The 27,627-nt window shown below is 41.4% G+C and overlaps 1 protein-coding gene and 1 pseudogene across 1 annotated transcript in view; one reads left to right on the top strand and one right to left on the bottom strand.

The window, feature by feature from the left end:
• The window catches only part of DIAPH2 (diaphanous related formin 2), a 924,489-nt gene that overhangs the window by 700,586 nt on the left and 196,276 nt on the right, over positions 1–27,627 (top strand). Inside the window, exon 25 of the mRNA XM_036270453.1 lies at positions 15,751–15,886. Within this exon, the coding sequence (XP_036126346.1) occupies positions 15,751–15,886 (136 nt within the window). The remainder of the gene's footprint in view (positions 1–15,750; positions 15,887–27,627) is intronic.
• On the bottom strand, positions 17,224–20,720 carry LOC118635987 (annotated as a pseudogene).

The raw sequence follows: 27,627 nt of genomic DNA on the forward strand, positions 1-27,627 counted from the left end.
GATCGATTCCCGGTCAGGGCACATGCCCAGGTTGTGGGCCCGATCCCCAGTGGGGGGCGTGCAGGAGGCGGCCAGTCGATGTTCTCTCTCATCGATGTTTCTGTCTCTCTCTCCCTCTCACTTCCTCTCTCTCGAAGAAAAAGAAGAAAATGACATTTCTCTTACCAACACTGTAGCATGGAAATGTCAGATGTACTTCAGGATCACTGTGACCTCTAGGGACTGTGTGACCATTTTCTCCCGTGTGTCATCAGTGCTCCCTTCTTTGTGTTATTTGCCTCCCACTACTTGTTCAGTGTTACATGTATTTCTCTACCTATGAAAATTACTCTGATTGTTCATACAACATCAGTAAAAGGCAGGCAAGTTGCCTCCGCATAATTACTGGAAGGACATCTTACTGTCTGTCAATATCCTGGCAGGTAGGCTAACAACTCACCAAACAATCACTTTCTACTTGGAAGAGCCCAGGGTTCTGACTGCCAATCAAGGTGGCTTTGTGAAAAGCAAACTGAGCAAACCCACTTTAACTTACTTCTGTGATCGAGTTGGTAACTTCTAGACCAAGATAAAGATTTTGCTAAGATTTTGATGCTCTCCCATGTGGCATGCATTCTTAATGATGATTTGTAAAAAAACAGGATCGAGATTCTGGACTCTAGAATGTCATTTGAACTGGCAGTAAGACAGGGCTCCAGGTGAGTGAGAGGGAAATTGACTAAAAGGGGACGAACACTCTAGTGCTTCTTTGGGTAACTCCTGAGTGGCAGGAATGCAACAGCCTGACGCTCATTGTTGATCCCTCAGGAACTAGAACTGTATGTGACAATACACGGTCAATAACGAATGAATGAATGACTGTTTCCTGGTTCTCAGTGCAGATGCAAGTCACTGGATATGAATAATTTGGCTACATTTATCATAGTTTTTCCGCTTCCTTGGCCTCTGTTTGCTTTCCCTGTCTCTCCCATCACCTAGAGGACAGAAAAATTATCAACGGTAGTATGTCTAGAGGGATTTATAATACTTCATTTAAAAAATTTCTTTTGTGTATGTTCCCTCAGAAATAAGATCAAGTTCAGTTAGGAATTAGACCCTCTCAGAGGTGCTAAATGTTTGCAATTTGAGAGTGGATTTGATTTTTACAAACAGCTAAAAGTGGTGTTGACCCAGGATTTATGAAAAGATGTGCAATCAAATTGAGTAACAAAATCTCTTGTCAAAAATATTGTGAATCTAGGCCCTGGCCAGGTTACTCAGTTGGTTAGAGCATCGTCCCGATACGCCAAGGTTGCGGGTTTGATCTCTAGTCAGGGCACTACAGGAGTCAACCAATGAATGCATCAGTAAGTGGAACAACAAATCTATGTTTCTCTCTCTCTCAAATCAATAAATAAATTTTTAAAATATTGTGAACCTAAAACCAAACTGATTTCATTTGATTGAAAGGTTAATTCTCAAAGAGCAGGTTCAATCACAGAGTGAAGACCTTCACCAAAATAACTTTATGGTTATTTGACGAACAAGATTCATTATTTCAACAGATATATTGGAACCAATCTTAAAAGTTTACCGTTGCACCATGAAATGTTACAAAACACATGCTGTGGAAAACTGGGAATATCCTTACACTGGATATTCGTTAGCCCATCTCTTAGATTATTGTTTCCAGTTTTGTTCAGGTTTTTTTTGGAGGGGGAGGTCATAAAAGGATGAAGAAGCCTATAATTTTAAAAATAATGGCCAACAAGTAGAGAGAAGACCCAGAGGAAACCCTTAACATCATTAAAATTTTAGGAGGAACTCTCTGTGAGAGACTGTTTCTAGAAAATGATATTGTGCGGCTGAATTTGGGGTCCAAACAAATGATCTAAGGGCCTCTAAACCCCACCCCCAACATTTTCCCCACAAACTAAGAAATCCACCTGCATTGCATTTGAGGGTTCGCTTTGCTTTTGTGGAACTCAGGCACCCCTTGTCCTGGGGGCAAGTTACACCCGTGTGAAAAACTGATGAAGAATATATTGACCAGATTTTTATTTCTCAACAGCCAATAGACACGGCATCGGCTTAAAACACCATCAGCTTTTCGTTAGACTTGAGGAAGTATTTTCTTTTAGACATGATGAACTCAGCACAGGTTCGTGCGGGAGGGCAAGGAGCCCTATTCACGGGCGGAAGACGAGAGCCAGCGTTTCTTTAGGGCCCTTCCTGTCTGACTCCATATTTCTTCTTGTCAAGGTCATTTGATATGCCTTCCCAAGTCGCCAGTGCTTTTCAGCGCACCCAAATTGGTCTCATCAAAAACCTTATTGAGACCGGCCGGTGTGGCTCAGTGGTTGAGCATCGACCCATGAAACAAGAGGTCACTGGTTCGATTCCCGGTCAGGGCACATGCCCAGGTTGTGGGCCCGATCCCCAGTGGGGGGCATGTGGGAAGCAGCCAGTCGATGTTCTTTCTCATCAATGTTTCTATCTCTCTCTCTCCCTCTTTCTTCCTCTCTATCTAAAATCAATAAAGGAAAACAAAAAATTAAAAAAAAACCCCTTATTGAGATTGTGCTGCCTTTTGTATATTCTAAGATGGTGACAGTGGTAAATCAGTCAACTCAACCCTCAGGCCTGTAAGATACCATTGTCTTGTCCTTCCCCCCCACGCATGTCTCTCCAAGACATTTTCCCATGAAAAGGTTGTACCAGTCACTTTAGAGATTCATTTTGTTCCTTTGGTTCAAGATAAAATGAATTTAAGTTATAGATTGACTTCCTAGACGCTCAAAGCCCTTGGTAGACTTGAATCAAGTAGAGGTTCATAAAGGCAGGCGACTCTCGAGTGTTTTTCTTTCCCAGGTGGAAAGAGGGATACTCAGATGCCTGCTAAGAAAAGGTGTCTGCATAAACCTGCAGCATTTGAAACCTTGTCCATGCTACAGATTGCAGATTAACTCCCAGCTACTCAGAGTTCAGCCTTCTAATAGACTGTGACGGGAGAGGCAGCTTTTCCCCCAACTTCAGATCACATGTTTCTGCAGTTGGAAGGGATATTTTAAAAGAAGGCCTTGGGGATCACAGCCAGCCTTCATTATCGGTGCATGACCGCTTTGTAACCAACTGCAAGTGTACTATCCAAGAAGATGTGCACATAGTCTTTTTATCTTTCTTCTCACTTTTAATAATTTACCTTTGCAGTTCTCTTCTCAACCATGCTGGTGTGCAAAGATCTATTTGTCTGTCAAACCTCCAGATATGTAGAGCATGTGAAAGCTACATTAATTTTTTATTTGTTTCCTAAGGGGGCTGAGCAGTAAGCTGGTTGTGCTGAATTCAAGAGGGCGATTTCAATGAACATGTGCTAGAATCGACTTAGCTGGCTCCTTCACCACTAGCCAGCCGATCAGTGTCTTCAGTGAGTCTCCCCTCTACCAAAAGGGAGTCACTGATACAAATCAACTCAAGGAACTTTTGATATCAACCTTCCCCTGAACCTGACGCAGTTTGGTCTTAAAACCAAAAGGTCCCTGGGAAAGCTGTGTGTTACTGATGTTCATGGAGCCCCAAAATAACTCATTCGAAACAAAGACTCATTTTCAAAATTGGGACACATCTTTCTTTTTCACCTTGGAGTTTCTTTGTAAACACTAATCTCTGCTTGAGTAAATTTTCACTGCAGAGTGTTGAGCATGTCAGTGTGGCAAATGGCATGGATACCGGGCCTAAGAAACAGTAAGCATCGGCATTTTTAAGAAAATAACTGTAATTGTCAGCGAGCCACAGCCTGTAGACGATTAGGAGGGAACCTATCATTCCAAGATGGATAATGCTTATTTCAAGGCCACTAATGTTTTCCACAATAAAGAAATAGGAGGTGTGTGAGGCACTGTATAGAGATATTCTGGGTAATTCAGTGTTTTGAGAATTCCCAGGCTGAAAACTACTGTTACGTAAATAGACTTAGCCCCAGCTGCTAATTCTTAGAAAATGTGAAGAGTATTGCAAGTCGCAGTAGGTTTTCACCTTTTATGTTATGAAGACTGCAGGAGGGAATGAGAGCTAGGGAGGTCGTTGGGGGTTATTTTATGTAAGGTGGTCTGGGAAGGCCTCACTGAGAAGTGGACATTTAAGCAGAGACTTGCTGGAACCGAGAGCTGAGGGAAGGAGACCAGTGGGCTGGGACAGAATGATGCAGAAGACGTGGTCAGAGAAGGAGTAGGGCCCCGGTCATGGAAGGCCTTGTAGGCTACTGGAAGGGCTGTTTCTTCTTCAACTCTGAACAGCAATAGATGGATTCTCGGACAGGCTGACAGACAGAGAGAGAAAGGACGTGGAAGGAAGGAGGGGAAAAGAGGTAAGGAAGGAGCTTTGGGGAAGGCAGTGTCGTCTAGAAATGAGATGGAGAGAGAGCAGTTGGGTCTATAGGAAGGAAGGGACACAGTGCCAGGAATCTGAGTGGGCAGAAAACGTGTTATTTTGTTTGATTTGGTTTAGCAGGTTACCTATGGCCCATTATACTTCTATAATTCATACCGCATTTACATAGGTTAATAAACACAACTTCAATCTCTATCTAAATGCAGTATCAATACATGTATTCAATGTCTAGTACTTGAGCAAGCTAATCAAGATTTCAGTTACCCCAGTGAGAAAGTTATACCTCTCAGTTACAATCGTAGTTGATTGGTTGGTGAAATATTCATGAGACCTGGCATAAGAGGGGCCTTATAAGTCACTTGTACCATAATCAGTGGAAATCTCTGGGAAAGAAAAAGGTTCGCCGTATTATAGTGCCGACAATTCTTCAGAGGTACTGCTTCTCCGAGTGTAGTTGCTGTCGCCAGAAAGTCTTTGCCCTGAGCATTTGTCATGACTCCTTCAATCCAATATGCCCTTTAAACACAGCGAACAACTATAGAAAAGGAATACCTAATGTTGTCTGATGTTAATTAAAGTGGAGGATTCTTTCCTTTCTTTAATGAAAAGCCTTAATTTGCCCCTGGTTGCGGTTGAAAAATCTAATGAATTATTGCCACCATCTTACATAGGTTTTTTCCCTCTCCAATCATCTGCTGGTTCGATTCTTTCTTCAAATGCTGAAAAACTCATCTTGGCTCACATCATCCCATTTGTAACCTGACATGATCATTCTACAATGGGACTGACCTTGCCCTGGCCAGTGCTCAGTGGTTAGAACATCGGCCTGCGGGCCAATGAGTCGCGGGTTTGTTTCTGGTCAAGGGCACGCACCTCGGTTGCGGTTCGTCCTGACCCTGGTTGGGGTCCTGCGGGAGGCAACCAGTCAATGTGTCATCAACGTTTCTAAACCCCTCTCTCCCTCCCTCCCTCCCTCCCTCCCTCCCTCCCACTCTATCTGAAGATAAATAGAAAAGTACCCTCTGGTGAGGATTAAAAAAAACAAAAATTAGGAAAAAATAAATAAAACGGGAGTGACCTTTGATATTCAGGATTTTCACCCACTTACGCTGGCAAACGGGACTTGGCCCGTGTCACACATCAGTTAGTGGTAACCGACTTTGGGATCTGTGTTTTCTTAGTTACAAGCATGCGTGACAAATTGCAAAAATGTCACCAGCTGCCAAAACAATTCCAGCAAAGAATGTGTTAGGTATCTATCTCTACGAAGCACAGTCGAAGGGGGAGGAAGACTTTTTTTTTTTTGGAAGAAAATTGTTCGGTAAGATGCTGAAAAGGCATCATACATAGAATTGCCTTTTCTGTTCATTGTCATGCTCAGAATATCTCTGCAACAGGGAAAGGACAGTGGGCTGCAACCCTAGAGCATCAGTCCGGACAAACTTTCCATCTCACGTTTACCTCCTGTTATGCCTGGAATTAAATGAGGACCCCACCAACAAGCCAAAAGGTTATACTATGCAGCTTATCTTCTATTTGAAATCCTTCAGGAGCTGGTTTTCCCACAAGACTAGCAGCCTCCTATGGGTAAAGATGGGAAGAGGAAGCATATGAAAGCTCAGCAAGCCCTGGCCTGGCTCAGCGGTTAGAGCGTCGGCCTGCGGTCCAGAGAGACCCGGGTTCGGTTCCCGCTAAGGGCACGTACCTCGGTTGCAGTTGTCCCCGGTCATGCAGGTGGCAACCACTCAATGTGACCCTTTCATGTCGATGTTTCTCTCTCTCTCTTTTCCTCTCTCTCTCTCTTTTCCTCTCTCTCCCTCTCACTCTGTCTGAACAAAAAATGGAAAAATGTCTTTGAGTAAGGATAAAAAGAAAGATCAGCAAGGCCTGAGGTCGAGGACTGAGTGTAGGCTCGTTCTTCTGACCCCTCCGTCAGCCTTGAGGCAGAGCAAGCGAATACTGCATTCTGAGATAAAGACAAAAGAAACACTGACCCGTCCCGCAGGTCGAGCAACGAGGACCCTAGAGGGGGAGTGAGGATGAGGAGGGACAAGAGACGCGAGAAATGGAGACACGACAGGATTCTGATCAAGTCTCGTTTATTCAGGGGGAGGTCACATAATATATAGGGGAAAAACAGGTGAAACAGTTAATGAGTATCCCACCTGAAGCAAACTCCAGTAAATACCCCAGGTGGAACAAATGATAAGCAAAGAATGGAGTAAACAATTATCTAGAGGAAGGCAGGCACTGTATGCAGAGAGACCCCGCCCTGGGGCCGGAGACAGCAGAGCAGACTTTAACAAGGTGGATGCCGTGCAAATGGTCTCCCACAAAACACAATCAGACTTCTAATTTCCAAATTCTTGTTTTAAAGAATTTGAGCTTTATTTTCTCAGGGAGATGAGAGAACTAACTCCAGATGTTTAAAAACAAACAACTCAAAACAAGAACAAAATACTGCCTTCTTCCAGGGAACGTTATCCCTCAGTTTCCACGAATAGTCCCCTAAGGTGTGTTGAACTTTAAGTAAGATGATGTGTGAATTTCATTATTGGTCCACAGAACAAAATATCCGATACTGTTTTTGTGTCTTAGATGTGTCCAAAATGGTATATCAAAACAAGAATAGTCCGCCTTTGCTGGCTTGGTTCAGTGGCTGGAACGTTGGCCCATGTACCAAAGAGTCTAGGGTTCGATTCTGGCCAAGGGCACGTACCTCGGTTGCGGTTCGTCCCCGGCCCTGGTTGGGGTCATGCAGGAGGCAACCAGTCGATGTGTCTCTCTCACATCGATGTTTCTCTCTCTCTCTTCCTCTCTCCTCCTCCCTCCCTCCCTCCTTCCTACTCTATCTGAAAATAAATGGAAAAATATCCTTGGGTGAGCATTACAAAACAAACAAAAACAAGAATATTCCCCACAAACTTCTGTTGTTCATTCTCTCTCTGTCGTCGTTCTCATGGCTCAGGAAGGCAAGTCCTATTGTTTGTTCAAAGTTTGTAGATAAGAGAGAGAATATGCGTTTTGTTTGTTCATATATTTACCAGATGCTGCAAAATTGCCGTATCATGAAGGATTCTTCCTTCTCCCCGGTGAGCATGCGCATCTGTGGGCACACGCCTGGGTTGAGGGACATGGAATACAGACCCTGGATTGCATGAGGCGCTGGTATTGCCCAACTGTGGAATAATAATGATAACCCCCCCGCTGTTCATTGCACACTTTCTGTGTACCAGGCACTGAGCTTAATGGCTTGATATGCAATTTCTCATTAAATTGCAGACCAGCACTCTGAAGTACAGGTACTTCATAAATCAGGACAGGAGGCTTAGCTCAGTTAAGTAAATGGCCCAAGGGGATCAAGCATGCTCCTCACTAGACAGCTAGGATTTAAACCAGAACTCTCGCCTCCTAAAGGCCACCCTGTGTTCACAAGCGTGTGCTGCTCTACCTAGAATGTGTGGATTATGGGCTCTGACTTCAGAGGCACAAAATAAATAGGCCTCTTTCTCATTATTTTAACTCTGGGCGTAAAATTTTAGGTCAGGTTTTAGAAGTCGTATCAACGAGCTGTGTAAAAAAATGAAGCCATAGAATCATCACACTTGTCTAGGAAAGACAGACACTTACAGTGGCCATGTCAGCCCTTCTTTCATTTAAAGTTTGTGTCCTCTGTTGTTTTGTAAAAAGTCGATCGGAGGAAACATTTTAAAGTTCTGAAGTGATTAACATAAAATAAAAAAAGGTGGAAAAGCCCTGGCCAGTTTGGCTCAGCGGTTAGAGCGTCGGCCTGCGGTCTGGAGAGACCCGGGTTCGGTTCCCGCTAAGGGCACGTACCTCGGTTGCAGTTTGTCCCCGGCCCTGGTTGGTCGTGCGGGTGGCAGCCACTCGATGTGTCCCTTCACGTCGATGTTTCTCTCTCTCTCTCCCTCCCATTCTATCTGTACAAAAAATGGAAAAATATCCTCGGGTGAGGATAAAAAATAAATTAAAAAAAAAAAAAAAAAAAGGGTGGAAAAAAAAATCCCTCTAAAAGCCCAGTTTGATTAAAGCTAAGAGAGTCAGGTGCTAGGCAGTTCAAGATTTAAAAAAAAGGGAGGGGGGAGCAGGGGAGAGAATTTCACCTGTTTTACTGAGTTTTCACCTCGACGACATATGTTTATTGTGTGAAAAGATTTTCTAGATAATAGACACCAGATTTCTTTATATCGTTGCCAAATGATTTGACTCTGTCATTTGCGAACCCTTCTGACATCCCTGAGGAATGAAGAAATACTCAGCAGGGTGATCCCGTAGGCCTCGGGCACCAGAGTTCTCCATTCGTCCACCAGGACGTGTCCCATTTACGTTCTTTTAAGGCTGTGGGACTCTACGCTCATACAGCTCCTGACACTGAAATGAATCGCAAGTCTTTCCAAGTATATTCACACGGGTTCCCAGGATGATCCAAAACCCAAACGAGAAGAAAAGACATTTGTAGTCTCCTATGAGGGTACACCGTGTCAAGAGGCAACATTTCTAGTCCTAGATCACATCCTCCTTCCTGACTTCCGAACGAGAGAGAGGGGCTTGTGCAGAGTAAACCACTGAAAACACATGTGGTCATTTGTATCTTTTTTTTTTTTTTTTTTTTTTTTAATCCTCACCCGAGGACATTTTTCCATTTTTTGTTCAGGTAGAGTCGGAGGGAGAGAGAGAAACATCGATGTGAAAGGGACACATCGAGTGACTGCCACCCTCACGACCAACCAGGGCCGGGGACAAACTGCAACCGAGGCACGTGCCCTTAGCGGGAACCAAACCCGGGTCTCTCAGGACCGCAGGCCGACGCTCTAACCGCTGAGCCAAACCGGCCAGGGCTCATTTGTATCTTAATGACCCAATTCTTGCTGTTCAAACTTTCAGATGTTTCTATTACACATGATAATCAGCGCCAGCTTGGACTGAGCATTTCTTCTGTCCCAGGCATTGTCTTCAGTTTTTTATATAAATACTATTTCCCTTCATCTATTTAACAACCAACTGATTTGAGTCCCTCCATTCTGCAGATGTGGAAACCAAAGCTCAAAAGACGAAGTAATGAACTTGTTCAAGGTCACACAGCTTTTAGGATTAGTGAAGGGATGTTGTTTTTTTCTGTTGTTGTTTTTATCCTCACCCAAGGACATTTTTGCATTTATCTTCAGATAGAGCCGGAGGGAGAGAGGGAGGAAGAGAGAGAGAGAAACATCGATGTGAGAGAGACACATCGACTGGCTGCCACCCACACGACCCCAACCGGGGCCAGGGACAAACTTCAACCGGGTACATGCCCTTAGCGGGAACCGAACCCGGGTCTCTCTGGACCGCAGGCCGACGCTCTAACTGCTGAGCCAAACCGACCAGGGCAATGATGGGAGCCTGGATTTGAAACCAGGTTTTCCTGACTCCAAGATCCATTTTCCTTACTAATTTCTCCACTTCTCCATCCCTCAAAAAGACCTCTGGCTTTCAGTGAGATCACAGTGCCTGCCAAGTGCTTGTGTAGTCAGCCCTGGACACTAAGCCATTGGAGACAACGGAAGGAAGGACTGGTTTTCGGACCGGGTTCATCCATTCCTTAAAGCGTAATTGGAATAAATGAGAGATCCTAGCATTTACATGAGCGCTTTTTTCTTTTTATTTGCGCATGGCATTTTCAGTCCCTAGGTCTCATTTGTTAATTATGTATAGCAAGGGAAATAAGATTTTTAATTTATTCATATTTTTCAGCGAGGCAATAGAGATTTCAGTGAGAGATTTAAGATGATATATTTTGCAGTAAATCCTAGCGACATTCTCAGTTCTATTTTGCTCCTTTTGTACTTTTTACTGGCTCTTGAAAAATAGATGTGCCAGTAAAACTGAGGCCTTTTTTCTGTAAATATTTCTTATCTTGTTCGAGGTTACTACTAAAACACTTTCTCAATTAGCATCCTTTTAACAGAACACAGTCCTGTACATTGACAGAATCTAATCAGTTGGCATTCCCAGCCCTAAGAAATAATGATTAATGCTTACTTGAGGGTGATAGCACTCATAAGTTAGTGTTTTAAAATGTTTAGTGAGGCTTGACAAATATAAAGTGTTGTGACTCACAGCCAATTATTTAAGGGTTTTGTTTTTTTTTTTTTAAACCTGAGCTTCAATTTGCTCCTGTTGCTTTCATTCGTTTGATTATTTGGGTTTTGTTTGTAGGAGTTAGGATGAAAAGACAATATCTCATTCCTCAAGAAAGTTCTCTCCCCATCAGATTTCACGTTTTTAGCAGAGTTAAACCAGATTGTGAAATGTCTTGTCTTTCACGCTAGTAAAAGTCAAGATTGATGATATGAAACCATAGTTAAGATTTGCTTTTCTCCTTTAATATTTTCTCTTAAGGAGAAAGAATTAAACAGGCATGTGTTTCCCACGCCTAATTTTTTTTTAAGTCAGAGCAAGAGGAATAGGGTCTTCTTTTCAGCATGAGGCCTCTTCATGAAGACAGAACTCGTGGCATCAGGACCAGAATCAGACTTCGCAGTCTGTGTGGCTTGAACACATATATGTCTTTGTAGATGCTTTCATTCATTTACATTGCTGCCAAACCACAGAAGTTATCTTCCTCTTCCCTTTTGGTCTCTTTAGGTTAATGCACGCCATTTCAAATCATGTGCTTGTTTTGTAGTTAAATCTATTCCAAAACATACCTATTGCTTGGTCTGTTTCATCATTTACTATGTGTATGTTGCCAAATTCAAGCCTCCATTTTATATAGAAAATGAACCCGTCTACATCTGCCAAATTTCTTCATTATCGATATTGTTGACTTACTTCCTTCTACCCCAATTCTATCAGTTTAGATAGAAACATTTTGTTTTTAAATCCTCACTCAAGGATGTTTTTCCATTTATCCTCAGATAGAGTGGGAGGGAGGGAGAGAGAGAGAGAGAAAGAGAGAGACATTGATTGGCTGCCTTCTGCATGACCCTGACCAGGGCTAGGTCCGAACCGCAACCGAGGTACGTGCCCTTGACCAGAATTGAACCCGAGACTCTTTGGTCTGTGGGCCAATGCTCTAACCGCTGAGCCAAACTGGCCAGGGCCAGATATAATCATGTTTTTGTTTGTTTTACTCCATTTTCAAGAAATATAAAGGGAAGGAATATAGAGAGAATGCTACAGAAATAATATAATTCAAGTCCATGACCCTCGGAATGCCCATCAGTAATCTATATCAACATTTCTGTTTTCAAAATATGGCTTATATTTGGGCTTTTTTGTGTTTTTTGTAATCATTCTACAGTTTTCATTAGATGATCTTAGTCTGTGAAAGGATACCTATAAAAAACTCTTAGGAATAGGATTGCCAGATTTATCAAAGAAAAATAGATGCCCATATAAATTTGAATTTCAGATAAAGCATGAATGTTTTTTTTAGTATCAAAGTGTCCCAGATTTTACATGATTTTTTTTAGTGTACGTATATTCCAAGTATTGTATAAATTATGAATAATTTTCACATCAATGTGTCCCAAACATTACATGACTTGCTTAAGTATAGTATGGGATATACTTACACTTAAAAAAAAAATTGTAGTATACCTGAAAGTAAAATGTAACTGAGCACCCTGTATTTTATTTGGCAACTCTACTTGGAAGGCGTGAACACTCATGGTTCTGGTACTTAGGTAACTGGGTAGCCTTGGGCATCTCACTTAACTTACCTGAACCTAAGTTCCATCATCTGTAAAATGAGAACAAATAGTAGCTCCTTTGCGGTTTTCTATAAAGATTAGAAAGTATTTACTTAAAACACCTAGCACATAATAGTGAAAGAGTAGTTGTTATCAGAACAAGGAAGAAATCTAAGTGGAAGTGAGCAGCTTTTTTTGAGCTTCATTCAGTGAATAATAAAAGAGTCCACCAAGATGTTGGTGACTCATTACCAAATCAGATTTCGACCAGTAATAAAATATATACCAGCATTAACCGCCCTCCTCTCCTCTATTACTTGCCTGTTTTGTTACTTACCAAAGGTCATATAACTTGTTAGTATCACAGCCTGAATATAGGTTGTTTTTTCACATTATTTATGTGTTTTTTTTAAGTCACAGTTGTACTTCAATCCTGCCTGTCTCAAACACCAATTTTAAAATTTTTTTGAGATATAATATAAAATGGCCCACTCTGAAGTATACAGTTCAGTAGTTTTTATTATATTCACAAGGCTGTATAACCAACACCACTATCTTATTCCAGAATATTTTCATCAGCTCCCAGAAGAGCCCATACTCATCAGTAGTTGCTCCCCATTTCCCCCTCTCCCATCCACTGATCTACTTTCTGTCTCTATGTGTTTGCCTAATTCTGGATATTACATATAAATGAAATCATACCATATGTGGCCTTTCTGTCTGACTTCTTTCACTTAGCGCAATATTTTAAGGTCCATCCATGTTGCCGCATGTATCAGCACTTCATTCTTTTTATGGTTGAATAATATTCCGTTGTATTTAACACATTTTCTTTATCTGTTTATCAGTTGATGGACACTTGGGTCGTTTCCACTTATTGACTATTCTAAGGAATAATGCTGCTATGAACATTCTTATACAAGTTTCTGTATGAACAAACATGTGGTTTCTTTTCCCCCTTGGGTCTGTATCTAGGAGTGGAATTACTGAGTCACATTGTAACTCTTTAACATTTTAAGCAACTCGTTCCCAAAGTGACTCACCTTTTTTTTAATTTTTTTTTTGTCTTTTTGAGAGTATGTGCCCTTAGCGGGAACCAAACCCGGGTCTCTTTGGTCCGCAGGCCAATGCTCTAACCGCTGAACCAAACCGGCCAGGGCCATTTTACATTCACCACAGTAATGCAAAGAGTTCCCGATTTCTCCACACCCTCACTTGTTATTATCTGCTTTCTATTATCATTACAGCCGTCCTAGTGAGTGTGAAGTGGTACCTCATTGTGATTTTGATTTGCAGTTTTCTAGTGATTAATGACATCAGGCAATCTTTTCATGTACTGGTTGGCTATGTGTCTATTTTCTTCCTAGAAAGATCTATTCAAATCCTTGGCCCATTTTTAATTGGGTTATTTGTCTTTTTGTTGTTGAGTTGTAAGAGTTTTTATATATTCTTATCAGGAAAATGATTTGCAAATATTTTCTTCCACTGCATGGGTTATCTCTTTACTTTCTTGACAGTGTCCCTTGATGGGTAAAAGTTTTTAGTTTTGATGGAGTCATATTTATCTATTATTTTTCTTCGGTTGCTTATGCTTTTGGTATTATATCAATCATTATCGTTCCATCCTTGAAGAATAAAACCCACACTAAACCAGGAGTAAAGAGACATGAGCTCTGTTCCCACCTTTGCAATTACAGAAACGTGTGGGCTCAGGAAAGGACTCACACCCACTGGGAACTCAGTTTCCACATTCGTGAAAAGAAGCTGGGTTCCGCAGAGAAGGCACTTGGTAATTTTTTGGTGGATAAATGATCTCTGTGAAACCGCCCAGGTTAGTAGTTCTCCACCTGGGTTACGTTTGGCAGTCTCTGGAGACATTTTTGGATGTCACAACTGGGGACGGTTGCTCCTGGCACCCAGTGAGTAGAGGTGATGGATGCTGGTAAACATGCTACAATGCACAGAACCGCTCCCACAACAGAGAATCCGCCAGACCCAAACGACAGCGGGGCCGAGGTTGAGAAACCCTGCTCTAAAATTCTATTTCTGTTATCCCAGCTGCTTTTCACTGGTAGTCTGTCTGCAGGAGTCAGATCGCCCTGTGCTCTTAGCCTAACACTTGAAGTACCAGCCTGCTGGCGCAGTGGAAGGGAGGGGCGCCAATAATTCCTGCAAGTCAGAGGTTTTTTTTTGGAAAGTGTTTTCAGGGCTTTTAAAAACTATTGTGTCTAATATGAAGAGAAATATTTCGATACAGACACCTCCAGGCAAAGTCTTGTAGATGTGTTCTTGTTATTGAGTCCTTTTCTTTAGGGTTTCTGGAACAAAACAGTTTTTGTGAAATAGCTGGTACATGCTATGAGGTATATCCAATCAATCATAATGGGAAAAAAGAAACAGAACAGCTTGATGGAAGACACCTGCCGTTGATATGCCTCCGTATTAGTGAATTTTCTGACCTCAAAGGAAGTTAATATTATTATTCCAGCTGATCACGTCACTTCAACTTTAGCCCGTACCATCTACTAGAATGTCCTGAGTCACTAGCGTGCCATAAATAATCTATCGAAAATAAAACAGACAATAGCTTGAAATCTGTTTCAGCATTTCTAAAGGTCCTGGCGTGTAAAAAGCTATGGCACTTCAGGTGTTTCTTTCCTGTGATAATATGGCTGATTATTCCATGCCTTGCACCGGTCGAAACCATTCCACCACAACCACCACCATCACCACCACAGACTGAATGTTCTAAGCACTTTATAAGTGCATCTCACTTTTCCTCACAAAAATCTTATAAGGTAGTTTTGTTTTTTTAGACCCCCATTTTGCAGATAAACGCAAAAGATACAATAAAGTTGTAAAATACTTGCTTAGCTATATTTCCATATTAAATCTTTTCTTGGTGCTTTTTTTTTTTTTTTTTTTAATAGAGAGAGGAAGGGAGAGGGAGAGAGAGAAACATGGATGAGATAGAACATCGACTGGCCGCCTCCTGCACGCCCCCCACTGGGGATCGGGCCCACAACCTGGGCATGTGCCCTGACCGGGAATCGAACCAGCAACCTCTTGGTGCATGGGTCAATGCTCAACTGCTGAGCCACACCGGCCGGGCATTAAATTGTTTCTTGTAAATCAAAACTGTTTCATATTTCAATAACAGAGAAAGTATGTTTATTGGTTAAATCTGTAAACATTCATGTCCCTAATTTTCTGGCACCCTAGGTAATGTCAATTAAAGCCTGAGTGAGGCCTGACCGGTGTGGCTCAGTGGTTGAGCGTCATCCCATACATGGGGATGTTGCCGGTTCCCCTCCCGGTCAGGGCACATGCCCGGGTTGCAGGCTCAATCCCCAGTAGGGGGCGTGCAGGAGGCAGCCGATCAATGTTCTCTCTCACATTGAGGTTTCTCTTTCTCTCTCTCCCTCTTCCATCCTCTCTCTCTAAAATCAGTTAAAAAAACACACACAAAGAAAACATATTTAAAGCCTAAGTTAATTCTAAATTTTTTCAGTGTCTTAGGATTATTGTTTTTTCTTCAAAGTATATGTATGCACCTTGACGCTACTGTAATACTTGACTATTTGTGAGCACCCAAGTGCATGTGTGAATATGTAATTATAAAATCGTCCAGCTTCTCCAATATATAAGTAATGGAAGGATTTCTGTTTACCTTTGTTTATACGCACAGGAAGCAGTAAAAGAAAACAACAAGAGAAAAGAAATGGAAGAGAAGACTAGGAGGGCGAAGCTTGCGAAAGAGAAAGCCGAACAAGAAAAGTTGGAACGCCAGAAGAAAAAGAAACAGCTCATTAATATAAACAGAGGTATGAAGTACTTCCATTTTTTAAATGATCTATAGAGTGCAAAATCATTGCACTTAATTCCCTTTGGATTATAAAGCGAATTGTGTGCTTGGTAGAAAAATTCAAAATATTATTGATGACTTGTGTCAAATTTCTCTCATCAAATCATCTGTATTTCTTGTCCCCCTACATGGAGGACTCCAGATTTTTGGTAACCCATTCAAGGTAATATGTTGTTGAAAGAGTCTTTTTCTCTTCATTTGTTTGTTTTACCAAATTATAATATGTTCTGGATGAGGCGGTGGTGGAGGGAAGAAGAGGGCGAGATGAAGAGAGAAAAACTGATATGGGGAGATGAGCCTTATAAGCTCTGATGTCCATTGTGTTGACACAGAGCAGCAACAATTAACACTCTTCCTGGGGGGCTTGAACATTTCAAGTCGTGATGGATATTGACAACACTGTTATAAGTGGAAAAATAAGGACAAGCATCCTGCTCAGCTGTGAGCCTAGGTACAAAGTGCTGCTATGCCCACGTCCGATAAAGTAGCTGTTCTGTTGGTTAGCAAAATTGAAGGTACACCCCATGTTCATAGCAGCACTATTTACAATAGCTAAGGTCTGGAAACAGCCCAAGTGTCCATCAGTAGACGAATGGATAAAAAAGTGTGGTACATATACACAATGGAGTACTATGCAGCTGTAAGAAAGGAAGATCTCTTATCCTTTGAGATGACATGGAGGGACCTGGAAAGTAGTATCCTAAGCGAAACAAGCCAAACAGAGAAAGACAAGTTTCATATGTTCTCACTTATTTGTGGAATATAATGAACATAACAGTCTGAGGAATGGGGTAGACCCAGAGACATGGAAGTAGGGTACAGATTGACAACCCTCAGAAGAGGGGGTGGTGGGGAGAGGGAAGAGATGAACCACAGAACTTATATCCATGTACATATAACCGATGGACACGGACAACAAAGCTGGGGATGGGGTGGGGAGGATGGGGAGGAGGGTGTCAATGGGGAAAAAAAGGAGAAGCATCTGTAACAAAAATAAATTAATAAAAAAGAAATTACAACCTATAACTGTCAGGTTTCAGGGGACATGATCTAACAGTTAAGTTTTCTATTTCAAAGCAAGTTTAAGTATTAGTTACTTTAGAAATACCACCGAAACTAGAATGACGTGCATTAACTATAGTCAAGGAACATAGTTAACTAGTTGCCAAATTTACCCACCTACTAAAGAAATTCTTCGTCTGTTGAGATAGACAATGGAGGGTTTAGCTTTCCAACACAGAAGGCAAAACGTGTTATAATGTGAGTGTTAGTAAAAAAAAAAAAAAAAAAAAAAAATTAGGAGAAGAAAAGCTTACTGCCATGAATACTTAGATACTTGGCCAACTCCTGACCTAAGAGACATGTGAAGCCACAACAAACAAACAAAACATCCCAGGGATACTGAAAACCTCGTTTCTCTTTTGTTGTTTCTGTCTCCAAATACTCGCGGCACCTGCAGGAGGGTGACATATTAGCACATCAGTTCCATCTGCCAACTCTGTTAACTGTTCCAATGAAGACACACGAGGATAATGGTTTTTTAACATGTCAGGCAATTTAAAAGTCTTGTGTTGAAGACGTTGAGAACGTCTAACTGGTGTTAGCAACTTTAGCTCTTTAAATGTGGAATTTTAAAAATCAAACTGCATTTTCTTTTTCACACTTTGCAAGAAGGGTGTGGTAGACACATTATATTTAATTAAGCAACCCTCCTTAGCTTCTGTATTGGGGGTTTTACCATCATTGGTTGGATGGTTTATTTGACTCACTTGCTGATTTTCACAATCTCAAAATACCGCATTTCTATGATTTTTATTTTCCATTTCAGGTTTTCCTGACTCTAAATTAACACCAATATATTCAATGTTGACATCTTAGATTCGGTCCTTGGTTGCACAAGCCTCTTCTAAATTTTTGTCAAATTTAACTTTTTCTTGACTTTTCATTGTTAGAATATTTACAATTGCATGTCACATTTCTTCAATAGGCTGAGCTCCTGTCAGAATGGCCTTCATCTGGATTGAGATAATATTTCCAATAGAACTTGTGAGTGGTTCTACACATGCGAGGCATCGCCAATATTTAAAAAGTTTTTTGGCATCTGCAATATTTAAAAAAAATTTTTTAAAATTAATCTTAGAGAGAGAGGAACAGAGAGGGAGAGAGATAGAAACATCGATGAGAGAGAACATCGATTGGCCGCCTCCTGCATGCCCCCCACTGGGGATCGGGCTCACAACCTGGGCATGTGCCCTGACCGGGAATCGAACCGGAGACCTCTTGTTGCAGGGGTCAACGCTCAACCACTGCGCCACACTGGCCGGGCTTGCAGCTGTAATATTTTTAATCAGGTCACTCAGTGTGTCCAGTGTTTCTTCTTTGGGGCATCCCTGATTAATCAGGTTTAGGCCTTCAGAAAGTATCTTGTTTACTTTTTCAGTAAATAATCTTTGTCTTCTTCTGCCATGGTTGTCCAGAAGGGCCCGACTGGTTTTTCATTGTGTCCTTCAGATTCAGGCTTTGTAACTACTGAGCTAGGAGGCTTTTCAGCATCCTTCCTGCGCTAGCTCTCTGCTCACTCAGATGAGCTTTTCTCTTCAGTGGTTTCTTTGCGCTGAGCCCACTTACTGTCGATAGGTGCTCTGGCTATAATATGTCCGTGCTGCTCAGTGCTTTTCTACTTTTCTGTCAGTTTGGTATCAGAAGATGGAGCAGGCCCATCTGTAATTTAAGATGTGATACTTTAAAAAAAAAAATCTTTATTGAGTGTTTTAGAATTATAGGTTGCCCCCCTCCTTCCGGTCCCCATCCTGCCCCAGGCTTTTACCACCCTATTGTCCGTGTCTATGGGTAATGTTATATGCATATAAGTTCTTTGGTTAATCTCTTCCTGTCCCCTGCCCCCTTCCCCCTGAGAGTCGTCAGTCTGATCCGTTTCCATGCCTCTGGTTCTATTTTGTTTATCAGATTATTTTGTTTGTTAGATTCCACATATCAGTGAGATCATGTGATACTAGTCTTTCTCTGACTGGCTTATTTTGCTTAGCATAATACTCTCCAGGTCCATCCATGCTGTCTCAAAGGGCAAGAGAGCCTTCTTTTTTATAGTTGCCTAGTGTTCCATTGTGTATATGTACCACAGCTTTTTTATCTATTCATCTGCTGATAGGAACTTGGGCTGTTTCTAGATTTTAGCTGTTGTGAATAACACTGCTATGAACATAGGGGTGCATATATTCTTTCTGATTGGTGTTTCAGGCCTCTTAGGATGTATTCCTAGAAGTGGGATCACTGGGTAAAATGGCAGATCAATTTTTAATTTTTTGAGGACATTTCATACTGTTTTACATAGTGGCTGTACCCATCTGCAATCTTGATATTTTCTTTTTTCTTTTTCTTTTTTTTTTTCTTTAATCCTCACTCGAGGACATTTTTCCATTTTTTGTTCAGATAGAGTGGGAGGGAGAGAGAGAGAGAAACATCGATGTGAAAGGGACACATCGAGTGGTTGCCACCCGCACGACCCAACCAGGGCCGGGGACAAACTGCAACCGAGGTACGTTCCCTTAGCGGGAACCGAACCCGGGCCTCTCTGGACCGCAGGCCGACGCTCTAACCGCTGAGCCAAACCGGCCAGAGCTTGTCTTTTCTTTTTAGTTCCTGAGAAGAACTGGTTTTAATGCTCGATAAAACTATTTAATTGTAGGAATTCTTTCTCATGAGACCCTTTCCAAATTGTAACATTGGCAGAGGTTCTACTGACGCCTTGTTTCAGGGAGTCCTGGATATTATGGGTATTATTGTGGTAACTTCTAATAGGATGCAAAAGTTGTTTGTTCTCAGATGTCCTCACAAATTTAGTGATAGTCATCGTATTTGAGGCTCCATGACTTTTCACTGTTACACTGTTGGTGTTTATAGGCTGAGGTTTTGCAGTGTTAAGAGATAGCTGCAAATTTCTCTATCGTTGCAGAACTTTCATCTTTTTGACTTGCGCAAGTTTTCTGAATGAATTAACCTTACATTGAACAAACTGGCCACAATGAGATCCAACCACAGGTTTCTTGAGCATGTTGGCATGTTGCTTTGGTTTTGCTGTGGTCACTTGTGTGTTTTATTGTTTTTAACATGAAATGTTTGGCTTAATGTCATATGTTGATCTTGGGGCTCATTTTGATTGGTAACAACTACAGAGTTTGATTATTATTGTCCAAAGTATGTGTATCAATTGCTATAGTTGAGTTGGTTAATTCATTAGACGGTTTTAAAGGCATACAGTTTTTGCCTGGCCAGTGTGGCTCACTGGTTGAGCGTCGACCCATGCACCAAGAGGTCACCAGTTTGATTGATTCCTGGTCCGGGCACATGCCCAGGTTGTGGGCCCGATCCCCCCGCAGGGGGCATGCAGGAGGCGGCCAATTGATGTTCTCTCACCGATGTTTCCATCTCTCTCTCTCAAATCAGTAAAGAAATATTTTAAAAATAATACAATGAAGAAATGTAGTTTTTCCCCATTGTAATGTTATTTTTGCTTCTTGTAGGTCTATGCACATTTTCTTTATCAGCCGTTTTTGTCATAGGTTTCAGAACTGTTGTCTATTCTTGGATCTGACCCTCGTGTCATCACTCTAGTTTCTACTAGATAATATCTGATTCTCCTGTGTGTGTGCCAAGAAAAAGTTATTCTTTTGAACAGACGTTCCTCGAGGTTTTGTTTGGGTTGCTCTCTGAGCATGAGCTGGGCCCTCTGACTCGGGAGGCTGCAGGTCGTGTGGCCCCGCTGGGATGCTCATCGCAGGGCAAGGACGCGTGTCGCCTTAATTAAGGTGAAAAGATGCTGAAAAGAAATAAGAAGAACAGCGTTGAGTGTGAAGATGGAACTCAGTGTCAGTGAGATTCCCAGACAGTGTTAACTAGGCGAAAGGCGATTACAGACATTCTGAGAGCTGGGGGCAGCCTGGCCGAGCTGTATGACATGGGGGTCCGTGAGAGGGAGGTGCAGTCGGAGAGGGATTTAGAGAACTTCAGATGTGTCCCATTGGAACAGTGTCTTCCACTTTCCACCCAAGGAACATGGCATCTTTCTTTCCATTGAATGCACGATGATGTTGAATATTTGACTTCCATTGTGAGATAACGTATTAGGTAGAGCAGCGATTTTCAACCTCTTTCGTCTCATGGTACACAGAAAGTAATTACTAAAACTCTGCACACCAAAATATATATTATGGTTTTTTTTTCTGATCTACCCGAAAAATAGGTATAATTTTGATTCATTCACACTTGACAACCATTGTTCTGTTGGCTGTTGTCGTCTTTTTTTTTTTTGAAGGATGATTTTATTTATTTATTTTTTTATTTAATCCTTCTGAGGATATTTTTTCTATTTATCTTTAGATAGAGGGAGAGGGAGGAGAGAGAGAAACATCAATGTGAGAGAGACACATCAATTGGTTGCCTCCTGCACGACCCTGACCAGGGCCGGGGACAAACTGCAACCGAGGTACGTGCCCTTAGCGGGAACCAAACCCGGGTTTCTCTGGTCCGCAGGCCAACGCTCTAACCTGGCCAGGGTTGTTGTTATTTTTTAATTTGACAAACTATGGGAAAGAAGTCAGTGCTCCTGACTAACTAGCCAGGTATTGCATGTTTTAAAATTCTGGCAGCACACTGGTTGAAAAATCACTGATGTGGAGTGGAGAGGTCTATTGTGCCCGTGTGACTAGAGATCCATTGGAACCAGAAGACTGTACATTTAAACAATGTACTTAAGTAAAGAGTCCCTTGGGTAAAGAAAATCACTTGAAAATTACAAACAACTGGAAAAACACACATACTCTTTCTGTAAGTTTTAATTTCAGATCAACTTAGCAAATTGCAAACTTCTCCCTTTAAAAAAATCTTCCATGATCCCATATAGCCAATAAGTAATAACAGTAAGATATTTTTACATGGCATGCAAAAGTATGTACATCATCAAGAAAAAATATTTTACATTTTACTTATTCAGAATAATAGAATAAAGCAAACACAAAAGATTATTTCTATCATTCAGAAGAATAATAGAATAAAGCAAGTACAAAAGATTATTTCTGTAATCTAGATGTGATCAGCTGAGCTCAGAATTAAGTAAAGATATGAAAATGAAGCAGCCAGAGAATTATATCTTTCAGGTTAAATCTGTGAACTCTACCATGTTCTAGGCTGCATTTTGAGAGAATTGGTGATCAGGAGGCAGAGGCCAGCATAGGAAATCATATATTTTTATTTGTTTGTTTTTTTAATCCTCACCCGAGGACATTTTTTTTTTTTTTTGCATTTATCTTCAGATATAGTGGGAGAGAGAGAAGGAGGAAGAGAGAAACATTGATGTGAGAGAGACATATCGACTGGTTGCCACCCACGTGACCCCAACCAGGACCGGGGATGAACCATTACCGAGGTACGTGCCCTTAGCGGGAACCGAACCCGGGTCTCTCTGGTCCGCAGGTCAACGCTCTAACCGCTGAGCTAAACTGGCCAGGGTGGAAATTGTATATTTCTCATTGTAAAGGAGCTAAAAGGCACGATTAGACTGTCATTTCATAAACATTAAGTGGTAGGACTAAATAGGTATTAAAGCCTGGCTGTCAACAATGTGATCCACCCTAGTTCTACTACTTACTATCCTTGGCTTCTTCTGTTCCTTCATCTCTTCGTGCCTCCGTTCCTCATCTGTAATGTAGGAGAATGGCATTTACCTCCTATAGCATAGTTTTAGTGATGATTAAATAAGATCGTTAAGTCCAGTATATAACACAGGGCCTAGAGTCTACATGTTGCTCCTGATAATGAGTCATTTTGCGCAATTGAAGAATCTCAAAAGGCGTTCAAGACATACTCTCCACCCTTATGTGATTTACAGTTTTGTCAGACAGATGTGTGGGGGCTGAAAACTGTTTTGCAGCTACCCACCTTCAGTTCATTCCCTGGGGCCCTATAAATTAGACCGACAAAAGATGGATTAACAAGGAAAAAAAACAAGTGCCCTGGCCGGTTTGGCTCAGCAGTTGGAGCATTGGCCTGGACCAGAGAGTCCGGTTCGGTTTCCAGTAAGGGCACGTACCAAAAAAACAAAAACAAAACAAAAGGCAAGTTTATTTAATTCATGCATTACACGTACAGGTGGGAGCACTCAGTGATGAGTAACTCAAAGGGGTAGTTAGCACTCGGGCTTATATAGCATCTTCACAACGGAACAGTTCATTTGTAGACATTTTTAAATAAGGCAAAGGAAAGAGATTTTGAGTTTCTGGAGGGGAAGGTAAGTGTCTGGGGGAACTACTGACGATAAGGGCTAGTTAGTAAGGTTTTGTGTGGAAGTACCTCTGGTGCTGTTTTGGACTAATCAAAGTCTCTCTAGAGTTGTTTCTGGTGATTAACTTCTGTCCTTCCTGGTACAGAGGAGAAAAGGGACACAAATACATGTCCTGCTTTTAGGCAAATAGGGGGAGGGCAGAGAGCTTTGCTTGTATTTGCTTCTTCTAATTGCCTTCAGTTCCAAATAATCCTTATGCCAAAGTGGCAGATTTTGGGGTGGCATATTCTGCTATCTTTTGCGTAAAATCATTCTGAACCAGCAAAGTGTAAACTGTATACTGGTGTATAACAGACATTATTTAGAACTATGTGAAAGGGGAAATCAATGAAGTCTGGTAAAATAATGTAAGGTTTCGTGGAAAAGGCTAAGTACAGTCTCTGAGCATATCAGTGGAACTGGGCACTGAAGGATGGGAAATATTTGGCTAAGCAGTGGCAAAAAGTGGTCAAGTGAAGGAGGAGAACATCAGCGGTAGTGCACGTCATCACGTACGGCTGCAGGCCTTATGTAAGAAATGTTTAATGGCCCACAGGAAGGTGCATCAGAATGATTAAGAAGATCGGCCTTAAGTTCATGTCCCAGCTCTACAACTGACTGGCCATATGACCTCTAGTAAGGTGTGTCATTGCTCTGTGCCTCAATTTCCTTATTTGTAAAATGGAATAACAGCACCTTCCTTGTTGGTGAAGACTAAACGAGGTAACCCACAGAGACTGGTGTTATTTACACTCCATTCGATCAGTTATATGTTGATGTCTTTGGTCTCTGATAAATAGTTCAGTGCTCAGTAAATATTTTCTGACATTGTCATTTCCCTCATTGTCATTGCAGAGAAGGGTTTGAATGGGAAAACTGTTGGAAAAATTGTGAAAAGCCTTCCAAGTCAGACGGGGGAGTTGTGTTGTGATGAGGTTGGAAGCCAAAGTGATGGTAGGAATGGTTCCGGGATTCCCGGGGTAGGGGTTCAGTAGCACAAGAAAGGAGAGGTGAATACAAGGTAGATGTAGCTGCAAAAAGACAGTGAAAGGTGAGGGGGGGAGAAAAGAGAATTTGTCTTGGCTGTTTTGTTCAGTGGTTAGAGTGTTGGCCTGTGGACCAAAGAGTTGCGGGTTCCATTCCGGTCAAGGGCACGTACCTCGGTTGCAGTTCGTCCCCAGCCCTGGTCGGGGTCATGCGGGAAGCAACCAATCGATGTGTCTCTCTCATATTGATGTCTGTCTGTCTGTCTCTCTCTCTCTCTGTCTCCCTCCCACTCTATCTAAAAATAAATAGAAAAATATCCTTGGGTGAGTATTAAAAAAAAAAGAAGAAGAAGAAGAATTAGCTCATACCTTATTCTGTCTTCAAAGGAATTTAAACCTGAGGCAGTGTAAGAAGATGGGAGTAACAGGAAGGAAATTTTCATAAAAGAGATGGAGAAAAAGGCAGTGGGAGTTGCTGGCAACAGATTCACTAATAACCAAGACTTTAAAAAAAAACAAACAGCTTGTTTTACCAATATATAATTACGCATTGATGTTTTTGACATATTAGGTTATTTCATTCATTCAACCAACATTTATTGCACCATTTCCCAAATAATTATAATTAGAGCATGCACAGTAATACACTATTTATTTAAATGTAAAATTGAGAAAGCTAATTTAAATGCAGCCAGAAATATGCTAAATCAATAAATGTACTCTAAAATGTGTAATAGTATATAAAGTATGCAAAGTACTTGGTATAATATATGTTCTCCAACCTTTGATTATATTAGTGTAGATGATAATTAATTTAGGGACCACTAAGAATAAATTAATTAATTCTGTAGGTAGAGTAAGGAGGCTTACCAAATATTTGTAATGTTTGTGAGTAAATCTCTTCTCATGTTTATGGAAGTCAGCAAATTAATTGCAAGGATTTGAAAGAAGCAATAAAAAGAAATGCATTTAAAAAAAGGTTGTTCTGAGATTGGAATCTCCAAGTGTGTTTTGTATGCAAATATTATTTAATCAGGAACAGTTTTGTTCCTCCTTACATAAGAGTATGTGGAAATTAGAATTGCCTATTTACTTCTAGGATAATAATAAAGAATGATCTGCTTTAGTGAGATCTGATGGTAAATCCGTCTTTCGAGAGTGAAATAGCACATTTTCACCAATAAACCTAAACACTCAAACTCTATGATTAGTGGGAGATAGCAATTTTTGTCTGTTTTCTAGGTTTTAAAATAATTACATCTTATAAGTAAATGAGTTTATTTTATATTACATTATTTTAAACTGAATAGGTCAAAACTATAGATTAGAACACCCGTAATTAATGGAATTGATCGCAGTAGTATTAAAGGTCTCCTGGGAGTGTCAATTACTGAGGCAATATAGATACCATCAATCTGGCATATTTCACACATGCTTATGAATGGCCCATGGCTGCAATTGCAGCTGCCTTTTTCTCCATCTCTTTTATGTGTATACTTTGCGGGCCTAGCAAACAACCATTGATCTAAAAGCCTTATCTGTGAAAGAAAAAGAATATCTGGCTGATATTTCATTTATTTAAATTGCCTTGCTCCCTACATTAGAAAAGCTTTCACCAAATCTATGTTTATTCACAGTCAGAATTTTTTCCTTCTCTTTGTTCTCTAGGTTTGTTTTTCAGTGGAGATTTATGGGACAGTTTTTCCAAATAAAATTATTCAGCACAGTAAAGATTTGCCCAGGTCTTTAGAGCTTTTAGCAAACGAAGGTATTTAGTGTAAATTTGGGGCTTTGTTTTTTTTTCATCCTCACCTGAGGACTTATTTTCCATTTTTTGTTCAGCTAGAGTGGGAGGGAGAGAGAGGAAAAGAGAGAGAGAGAAAAACATGGGTGTGAAAGGGACACATCGAGTGGCTGCCATGCACATGACCCAACCAGGGCCGGGGACAAACTGCAACCCAGGTACGTGCCCTTAGCGGGAACCAAACCCGGGTCTCTCTGGACCGCAGGCCGACGCTCCAACCGCTGAGCCAAACTGACCAGGACGGGGCTTTGTTGTTTTAATGAAACATCCTTAGCCCGTTTTAGGCAACATCATGACATACTACTACCATTCACGCAGTATACACTTCTTGAATTTCTAAGTTCAAATCCTGGGTTAAGCCATTAAGGTGTAAGGAGCTCCCACAGCAGTAACCATCCAGTGATAAATCACACCCTGCTGGCTGGTTGTGATAAGCCCTGTGACAAGCGTCTCAGACAGATCTTTCATTGGGTTGCCTTCACTTGAGATGAGTTCAACCCTTTCCCCCCTGGAGCCAAACAAGCCTGAGTTCAAATCCCGACTCTGCACCCTGAACAATGTAACTCTGGGCAGTTCCCCGGAACCCTGTGATACCCAGCTTCCTTGCCCGTAAAAACGGTGGGAAGAATGGCACCCTCCTCCTAGGCTTTTCATAAGGATTGCATGAGACAATACATACAAATCTCTTAGCACTTGCCGGACACATGGTTAACGCTTACATGTTACATGTGTTAGCCCATTACTGATAATAGCTACTTCAGCGAACATATCAAGGGAATCTATTAACGGCAATACTCACTACAATAAAATCTTGGTTGACTAGAATGCCTGGGGAAGAGATGTTTTGATTAATTGGATTTTGTAATTATATAGAAAGCCATGTGCATATCAGTCTTTATTATTCATAATCATTCTGAACTCTATTAGTCTACAGCCCTCCTCCCCCCCTCCCAACCGCCTCCCCACTACCTCCCAGTATTGTTGGCTTTACATTTTACACGGACGAAAATTCGCAGCACACAGCATTTAGCTGGAACTTTGTACAGATAGCCAGCACACAGACTATATAGATCACTGATAGATCTTTAGGACGTTGTTATTGCCTGTGGACCATTATTCAGAGCATCAGTGATGGTTGCCTGCAGGCGTCAGAGGGTGGCCATCATCTGTGCTCATTCCATACCCTCCAGAGTCACTGAAGTTTCTAGTTATTTTTTCCTGTAGTCTATTTCAGCCACTCATCACTAGGAATTTTTTTTTTCCCGACCTCATACTAAAATTAATTAAATTTCTAGCATCCGCTGTCTGGAAGTAAGTGCTAAACTCCCATTCTATCTGCGTTAGCAGGGCCACATTTTTCTGCGTCTCCTAAAAATACGCCTTTAAGTAGGAGACCAAAATAAATACGTGAAACCAGATAGGCAATATACTTTAGATCTCATTAAGCGTCCTTACGTCCTAAATTCAGAAACTCAGATCTGCAGAAACGATCCGAACTGTCTTCCGTGTGCTGAGCATTTAACAAGAGTTCGCCGGCCCGCGCGGAGGGTGAGCGTGGCGGGCGGGCCCCTGGC

This window comes from Molossus molossus, unplaced genomic scaffold, assembly GCF_014108415.1.
Source record: "Molossus molossus isolate mMolMol1 unplaced genomic scaffold, mMolMol1.p scaffold_m16_p_2, whole genome shotgun sequence".
In the NCBI taxonomy this organism is placed as follows: domain Eukaryota; kingdom Metazoa; phylum Chordata; class Mammalia; order Chiroptera; family Molossidae; genus Molossus; species Molossus molossus.